This window comes from Marmota monax, unplaced genomic scaffold (assembly GCF_021218885.2).
Source record: "Marmota monax isolate L192 unplaced genomic scaffold, Marmota_monax_Labrador192_F-V1.1 WCK01_AAM20220418_F8-fsc00196, whole genome shotgun sequence".
Taxonomy (NCBI): domain Eukaryota; kingdom Metazoa; phylum Chordata; class Mammalia; order Rodentia; family Sciuridae; genus Marmota; species Marmota monax.
In genome coordinates this window covers 2,841,195-2,850,355 of record NW_026694390.1, presented here as the reverse complement: position 1 = coordinate 2,850,355, position 9,161 = coordinate 2,841,195, and the positions used below count along the sequence as shown (strand labels likewise).

General features: G+C 52.1%; 1 protein-coding gene across 1 annotated transcript; it reads left to right on the top strand.

Moving 5' to 3' along the window:
• The first annotated feature begins 1,183 nt into the window (after positions 1-1,183).
• On the top strand, positions 1,184-8,870 carry Cxcl14 (C-X-C motif chemokine ligand 14). The gene is made up of 4 exons (XM_046468026.2): positions 1,184-1,458; positions 1,623-1,728; positions 5,170-5,283; positions 7,726-8,870. Exons 1-4 carry the CDS (start codon positions 1,395-1,397, stop codon positions 7,739-7,741), a joined length of 300 nt encoding a protein of 99 aa, XP_046323982.1. The 5' UTR covers positions 1,184-1,394; the 3' UTR covers positions 7,742-8,870.
• Positions 8,871-9,161: the final 291 nt, after the last annotated feature.

Here is a 9,161-nt window from a genome sequence, read left to right as displayed (position 1 = left end):
AATCCTCTTTTTGTATCTGCCAAATAAAGAAATTTAAGTATCAATTTGGAAGAATTGTAAGACTCAAATTATGTATGTATAATTATATGTATATGTTTGTATACACACACACACACACACACACACACACACACATGATGCCAGTATTTCCTGGCACCATGTCAGGCATCCCATTAACCACTTCTTATATGTGACATACATATGTGCTTCTCACAGCCACTCTAACAGGTACTGTGCTTAACCTATTCTTTATAGATGATGAAAAGAAGCCTTTGAGTGATACCAAAGATACCACTTCTGCTGGTAGTAGGGGACAGTAATTTCAGCTACCATGGCTGGTCTCATGCTATTACACAGTCCCACGCAAAGTCTGGAACATAGGAGGGACTTCATCCAGATGGTCATCATTGTCAGGGCTCACTACTGGGTCTCTGCCTGGCTTTGGAGAATAGTGTAACACTGAGAAGCCCCACTGGTTCCCTCCAGGGCCCAGAGAGCCACCAGACCATATACTTACCTAGGAAGCCTTCCTTTAGGAGTGTCCCAAACTCCCCCAAATCACACTGTCTTTGAGTCAGTTCAATGATCACAGGCAATGGCTTTGCTGCTGTACAACCAGTGGACAAATTCCTATCCAGAACTGGCCTTGTGCTCTGGCCACCAGAGCTGCTGGCCCAACAGGGACTGCCCACACCCTAGGGGTCAGTCCTGCTGGCACTCACATTTGGCATCTTTCCTGAAACCCTTTCAGCTTTTCCCCAAGGATCTGTGCCCTGGGCCTTGGTCTCCTGGTGGCTCAGCACAGTGGGCCTGTCTGGCCAGAGGGATCCACCGTGAATCAGAAAAGCAGCACCCTTTCTCAACCTCTCCACGGTTTGGCTTCCCCAAGGCAGAGCAGCAGCAGCACTAGGAAATGCGTGCAGACTGTGGTTTGAGTGTGCAAGTGTGTGAAGGAGAGCGTGTTGTGCGGTAGCGGATGTGAGACTGTGAGTGTGCATGTGCGCGCGTGGTTCCAAGTGTGCGCAGCTAAGATTGAGATCTATCCCTGGGCGGGCGGCGGGCGGGCTGGGAAGGTCTCCTCCCCCCACCACATTGAGAAATCTCAGTGAGTCACCGAGTGGTTCTGCATATTAATGAGCTCGCTCACTGCGAGGGCAGGAGCGGATTTAAAAGAGGCCAGGGCGGGCGGAGGGAGGCTGTGGAGAGATCCCAGAGCTGAGCGCAAAGCGCAGCGACAGACTGCCCGGGCACCCACTGACGGGCGCAGCTGGAGCAAGCCAAGCCGGGAGGAGTGCTCTGAGGCGAGAGAGCCGAGCCGGGCGGCCTCCCCAGGCCGCCACTTCAACCGGCCGGCGCCGTCCCCGCGTCCCTGCTCCCGCGCCCCTCCGGCCAGCATGAGGCTCCTGACCGCCGCGCTGCTCCTGCTGCTCCTGGCGCTCTGCGTTGCGCGCGTGGACGGTGAGTGTTGGAAAGTCCCCTTGTCTGTCCCGTCCTGGGGAACCTAAACACCAACTACTAGGCACCTGAGATCCTGAGGATCTGGATGGGCACCGAGGGCAATCGTGGGGTACGATATCCCTGGTTCAACTAAGCAGCCCCCTCTCCTGCGCTCTCTCCCGCAGGGTCCAAATGCAAATGCTCCCGGAAAGGGCCCAAGATCCGCTACAGCGACGTAAAGAAGCTGGAAATGAAGCCAAAGTACCCGCACTGCGAGGAGAAGATGGTTATGTGAGTTCTAATTCCACTCCAAGAGCGAGTCTGCCAGTGCCAGGGCATAGCCTGGGGCTGGGTCAGGCTAACAAACATATCCCTCTGCCTTTATCAAGGCCTTGGCTAAGGCTTTGTAATCGCCCAACAAGTCCTTAGTACGCTGCTGAGACAGTCCTGAAAGGGGGTCACTGTCCCGTGCTCCAGAAAGTGTCTGCAAGTCCACCCTTGCTAGTATTCAAACGAATAGCCTCGCAGTTTGCTATTGTGACTACCAGGGAGGGTACTAGGGCCATCAAGGGTTAAAGGGCTCCTGAATGCCAACTTAGATCACCTAGGTTGAAGTCACTCAAAACCGGCTCACACCCAAACTGTTCAGCATGCTGTCTTGCCTTCCTGCCTCTGGGGAGAGGAATAACGCCAGTATTAAGTCCTAACTTTCCTCTCAGAGTCTCCAATCTGAGAACTGTCCACTGAGATGGCGAGTTTGCAGCTTGTAGGGATTTCATTGTGAGAACACCTCAGCCCTTTCCGCAGCAGCTGGACTTCTTGCAGGTCCCTGAGCCTGAGAAGTTGGGTGAAAAGTGCTGGGTTAATGTGCCACAAGCCCGAAGCCCTGCTTGGTGGGGATGCCAGCAATGTTTAAAACTGGGGCAGAGCAGGAGAACACCGAGTTTTGTGCTCCTCCGCTTCCCAATTAACCACTTGAGGCCAGCACCACTGCTTTCCCATCAATACCCTCTTGGCCAGGAAGGGAGCCCTTGGCAAAACAGCTCCCAAATATTTGCCATGGACCATTGGTCCCTCTTCCCCTCCCCCAGAAACAGGACACACTTTATTCTCAGTCTGGGCAAGTGCTTTCCACTTGCACCGGCTGGCCCTGCTGGCCCAGAGGCCTTCACACAGTGTATGTGAAGGCAGGGCACACCCACACCCCACAACCCCCACCACCTGGGCTACAGTCTGGCCAAGGGTAGGGGAATTTAGAAAACCACTGGCCTGAGATGACCCCAACAAAAATTAACACCCTCATCCCTGGCCCTCATCTTGCAGACCAAGTCCAGTAAAGCTGCCCGGAAATCCTTTCAGGTGGGGACCAAGGAAACAAAAGAGCTGGGGAGGAGTCACAAGCCCCAAGCCACTTCCAGCTCCAGAGTTGAACATGTCAGGTGGCATTGCAAGTTGTATCTGAGAACTCGCAGGGAATGAAAACAGGGTATGGATCTCAGTGACATCTGGAAAGGACAGAATCCTCACCAGATAGGCTTGCTCTTTCCTGGCTAAACTTCTTCAGATACAGAGAGAAACTACAATCAAGGGAGTATATGAGGTAGCTTCAGGTAGCCTTGTGAAAACCTGCAGTGACCTCATGAGATCAGAACCCAGTCATCCTCTCTTAAATCATCCAGAGCACTCAGAGGGCTAGAGGCACCTCTCCCCTCCCAGATCCTTAAGACTTTCTAGATCAGACAGGGGCCAGCTCTCTTTTGCCAAGGCAGATTTTCAGTTGCAAAGGCTAAACAAAAGGAAGTTTTCCAGCTCACCCCAAGTCACCCAGAAATCTCTGCTGAGGCTGGGGGTGGGGGCAGAGCAGTCTACTTTGCAAGTGGGAGCCCTTGTACTCAGAAGGATCCAGAAGAGTTCAGATTCTAAAAAGGTCAATTTGTGTCATATTTCCACTGAGCTCTCACCGAAACCTTCAACATTCCATAACTGCTGAGGAGAGGGATGTGGGACCCAGAATTTCTGCTAGTTGCTGGGATCACGAATTCTCCTTTCTGTACTGCACAACCAATGTTCATAACCTCAGTGTTATGATGCGGCATTTCTGCACCATGGTGGGGGTGCTGAGTGTCCTTTCCTGTTTTTTCCAACCTTCAGGATTTGGAATGCTCAGCTTGCACACTGACCTAACTGAGAAGGGGATTTTATCAGGCTTTGCCATGTCCCTTCACTCAGAGTACAAAAGCAGCTTTGTCAGCATGGAGAAAATGCACGTGTTAAATTCCTGCAGGATGACTAGGTACCAGGGGGAGGGAAACACCTAGATTTCACTCTGAAGCCTGGCCCCATGTTCAGGGTACCACATGTCTCACCAAGGGTTCCAGGAAAGGCAGGACCAAAGACTCATCCCTAGGCCTGGGTTGGGGCCCTCAAAACATTCTGCTCCCATTCTGGTGGCAAGATCCCATTCTCTCTTCCCACTATTTCGAAACCACATTCATGAAAACCCTTCTAGAACTTGGCCCTTGACACTTGACTTTGGTAACCCATGGGATCTAGCTGAGCTCCCTCCCTCTCCTCTTACTCTTTTCACTCTCACTTCCAACCACCCTTCTTTGGCTCCTCAGGAAGGAAGTGGCATCTTTACCTCTCACCTTGCACTTTGCAAGTGTCCCAGGTGGACTCTCATTGTTGAACACCATGCTCCCCCCCCCAACCAGAAGCTTCCTCCTGGCTCCTGCCATCCCTCTGGCCAGCCCTGGCAGAGAGGGGCACAGCCCTGGGCAGCCAGCAGGCTCTCCTCCCTCGCCAGGCTGCAGCTCATACATCCCACACTGAGGCTTGTCTTTCTCCTTTTCCGTCTCATCTCCCATGACTAATTTGCCAATAACTATTAGCTGGGCACCTACCAGCCACTGTGCACATTGTATAGGTTATATCCTTTCGTCATCCTAGTAACTCTGTGAAGTAGGTTCTATTTTCAGATTCAGTTTACAGATGGGTAAACGGGTTCAGAGAGGTTAAGATCCTATAGCCAAACGTGGGACTCCAACTCAGGTCCCTGCACCCTGTACAAAGACACCCTGCTTCTCCACTGCACAGCGAGGACTCTGCCAGGTGTTGGAACCTAGGCTGATAGAGATCTGAGGGCTTCAGGCTGTGGAGAAGCCAGGTCTTGTTTTTCTGCGTGAAACGAGATAACTGGGACTTAACACTCAAGTGTCTAAATGGGCTTCAATAAGATTTGGCTTCAGGGTGGGCAAATGCCTAGTCCTGGGACAATCTGCAGCAGGAGGAGCTGAGACTGAAGCTTTAGACAGAGATGACAGGATCATCAGGGCACGACTTAGCCCCACCATAGGGCTCCTCAAGTCCAAGAACAAAGGTCTTGGCACGCTCACCTTGCTGGCATTAACACAGTTTGGTCCCTGACCTTTGTTCCCCAAGAGAGATCTGCAAAAAACCCACTTCTGGAGGTGCACTGGGGATGAGGACACTAATCCAGGTGCCACTCAGTCCATACAGGGCCAGACCCTAAAGAGGACTCAGAGATGAGAGGATACCAAAACCTTCCAAGGAGCCTGCCAGGAAATGAACATGTGGGTGGGTTGCCTTGAGGAAGAGTGGAAGCCAAGTCGCTCAGTGCCCTGATTCAGACAGACCAGGGCCACCCACAGGCCACTTCAGGGACCATTATTAAGATGCCTCAACCCTCTACCCCATCCTGTTCCATTGCAGCATCACCACCAAGAGCGTGTCCAGGTACCGGGGCCAGGAGCACTGCCTGCACCCCAAGCTGCAGAGCACCAAGCGCTTCATCAAGTGGTACAACGCCTGGAACGAGAAGCGCAGGTACACCCCTCTTCCCCTCCTGCCCACCTTCCCCTCCTGCGGCTCTCAGGATGGAAGGGGGTCCCCACACCAGGTCAGCTAGCCCGTCCAATGTGTGAAGACCCACCACAATATCCACAGCAAGCAGATTAACAGACACTGCTTACATACCCCCAGGACTGAGAAACTCATCACTTAACAAAGTAGGCTGGAAGCACCACAGGTTGATCCATTTGTGAATTAAGTCTGTCTCCTCCTGACTTCCACATTATAGTCTTAATTGCTCTTTTTATTTAAGTCTCATAAGCTGTCAAATAGCTGGGTGAGCACCTGGCATGGCTATCCTCTGTAGATCTTGTGTGGTAAAATATGACCACTTAAATAACCATATTTATTAACCATAAAATGGGGGGTACACCCATGAGATGATGAGGATAACTCCCTGCCAATAATGTGCTCTCTCCAAGGTCCCCATGCTGCCCAGACACCTGAGAAAACCGTTCGCATGCAAGTGCTAAAAGGCACGTTGGGTCTGACCCTTTGAAATCACAGTCACTCATGCCCAATGGGGCAGCAGTGATGAGATTGACCAGTGCCCTGGGCTCCCTGGGCTCTATTTCCCATAATCAGAAGGTGGCTTTCTGGCCCTGATCCTGTGGTCCTAGGTCTGACCTTGGAAGGGAAGGCCACCTCCCAGCTCCCCATACCACATGAAGGTGATGCTGTCCTGGAGCAGGCCACTCCTCAAGCACGCAGGGCCTACTTGTGCTTTAACCTGCCTAGCATGGCCAGGGAGTGCACAAGCTCTCAGGTGACTTCCCCATGAGCAGGTGCAACACCTCATCCTGCAGAAGAAGAAACCAAAACTAGGTGAGGAGGAGGTGGGACCTGCCTGGGAGCACAGGGCCAGGGCAGGACAAGAAGCCAGGCCCCCATGGAGACTGGCAGCCTCAGTGGTGCCTGCCCCACCCTTCCCATCACCTGGCTTGGCTCTGGTCCCCAGGCTCAGCCCCGTGACCAGCTCTCACAGCTGACACTCAGGCCCAAACCCTGCACCTGAGCCTTTTTTGCTTCCTCCCAAACTGCCACATCTGCAGTTGCTTGAAATAGAAAATGATGAGGGGACGAGAATGTTTTCTATATTCCTGATAGGAATGAAGGTTTCTTTCTGGTCAGGGCAAGCGACTCACATGGCAAAAACAGGGCCTTCCCTGTCCACTCTCTGTTACCCTCCAAGGCCCTGTGTGAAAATGGAGTGAAGCTAACCCCAGGCCCCATGGTAGGAGGGGGCTGAGAACATCTTGCTCAGGATGCTGGGAGACACTCAAATTACGTGGTCGCCCTATTTCTGCCGGCTCCACCTGGGCTGTGGCTTTAAAGAGGAGGAGGCCCCGTGGGCCTAAAGGCAGCCCAGCTTCTTCTGCAAACTGCATCGAAAGCTATGAAAGCCCGTCCGTCACCAGGCCCTCCGCCACTTCATTACACCATTAGTTCCTTCATCTAGCTCAGAGTGACGAGATGTTCTGGGAGAGGAGGGGGCATGCTGTGTCCTCTCTCCACTGCAAAGGGTTGCAAAACGTCTTACAAGGTGGAGAATGGAGATAAAGGAACTCTTTAAAGTCCTCTCGCAGAGAAATAAAATGCTGAACCAGGGTGAAGGACGAGGGTACAGGGCAGGGCCGGGCTGTGCCGCCAGGCGAGGGAGCTGAGCGCCTCTAAGGCCAGAGCTTCCGGCTGCCCTGGAAAGCCGCTGCACCAAGCCTTTTACTCAAAGCATGATTAGGTGACTTTACTCAGAAATCAGGAGCAAGACAGAGGGAGCAATGGGTTGTCTGAGTGTGAAGTGCAGCCCTGGGGTAGCCATGAATCAGAACTAGAAGGAATACTGCAAGGCAGCCGGCTTGGGAGGTGAGGGGAGAGGTGGCTCCTGAATACACATGGGCCTGAAACTGGCAGAGGTGAGGCAAGGCCGGCCAGAGGAGGTAACCACGAGGCACAGGCCCCTCTGTCACAGCCTCAGCCCCACCTACCCCTCCTCAGTCTTCAGCAAGCAGCCTCTAGAATGGGCACATTTCAAGAGGACAAACCCAAGACTGGGGAGAGCATGTCCCTCCCCGATGCCATCTTCCCAGAGTAGAGGCTTTGTACAGATGAGGACTGGATTGAGGACTGGATTGCAGCCCGCCATATTGGGAGAACCTTCCGTGGTCACAGGGCACATCTTACCTGTCCTGCAGTGTTCCCATATGCAAAGGGGTTCACTCCATAGGGTTCTGAGGATAGAAAGGCTGCGGAGGTGGAGGCTGATCGGAAAGGCCAAAGCCAGACTTGTGTGAGCTTCTGTGTCCCCCCATCACATTCTCCAAGGCGTCCCTCCTGCTCCTCAACCCACAGGCCTGGGGGAGGCTGGGAGCTGCCACCACCTGGTCCCCAGCCTCTTACACCTGCGTTTTCTCTTCCCAGGGTCTACGAAGAATAGGGTGACGGATCTTGGGTAGAAACACTTCCAGACCCGTTGGGAGACTTCAGCAAAGGACTTTACAGATTTAAATAAAAAAATTAAGAAAAAAATCCTCTCTTTCTCACAGGCATAAGACACAAATTATATATTGTTACAAAGCACTTTTTACCAAGGGTCAGTTTTTACATTTTATAGCTGTGTGCAAAAGGCTTCCAGATGTGAGACCCAACTCTCCTCCACGCCAGATTTCAACACAGGCAGCTTTTTACCGAAAAAAAGGGGAAACTCATGCCTTTCCTTTTTAAAAAATGCTTTTTTGTATTCATCCATGCGTCACCACACATCTGAGCTTTATAAGCGCCCGGGAGGAACACTGAGCTCGGTGAGACATTTCATTGCAGATCTGCTCCGGTTCTAGCTGGGGAAGCTTCCGCCCAGAGGGCCTGGCGCCTCGGCACAGCTGCCACAGCTCTCCTGGGCTTGCAGCCGGTCACAGCCTCCGTGACTCTGCAGTGGCCCCTGTCACCAGGCAAGTAGGAACAGGTCTCTCTGCATCTGTGCTTAGATCCGTTTGGTGGCCAGAGCATCATGCCTCATCCCCCACCCCCCCGCCCAGGTTCATTTTTCCACACTCTGGGAAACATTTGTGTCCAAGATCCCAAGGTGGCAAGGCCAATGGTCTTTAAAGAAGGGGTTGGGTCTTAGCTCCCACCTGAGGGTTTCTGAAAGGTTCGCTGCTTCGATATATAAGGTTTCAGAAACATGTTAGTGAAACCCTTAGGAGAAAACTTTAAAATACACAATTACATTCACAGCCCACAGCCAGAGACATGGATTCAGTTGATCAAGGGGAAGCCACCTGAGCGTCTTTCTTTCCCTCACCCTGAGGGGACATGCAATAGAAAAGCAATATCCCTGTGACTCCCCACGAAATGGTAGACAGTGCAGTAATCTTTTGGAAGCTAAGATGACCAGATGCCCTTTCCTTTGTACATACGCTCTGCAGAGTACCCCGCACTCCTTTGGTAGAGGTACTGGTGTGTTATATGCCATGTAAATGTCAGAAACCATTAGCATTGCATGCAGGTTTCATATTCTTTCTAAGATGAAAACAAAAGTAATAAAGTATATTTGAAATGTACCAAAATCCTAGACTCTGACTTTTTTTCCCTATTTAATTAATCTTGGATGTCAATAAAATGCTTACCATTTCCTAAATAAACAGGGACAGATGTATAGGCAAACAAAACTGGTGTTTCCCAAATACCTGTCGATGCTGCTGCCTCTGTGGAATGTGTGGGGCTGTCAGTTCCACTGAAAATAGGAAGCCAGGTCCCAAGGGCAGTGCTTCCCACAGGGGCAGCAAGATGATTGGGAATGGGCAGGTGGGACCAGGCAAGATGCCCTGGGATCTGGAGCCCCAAAACTCCAGTGGGGC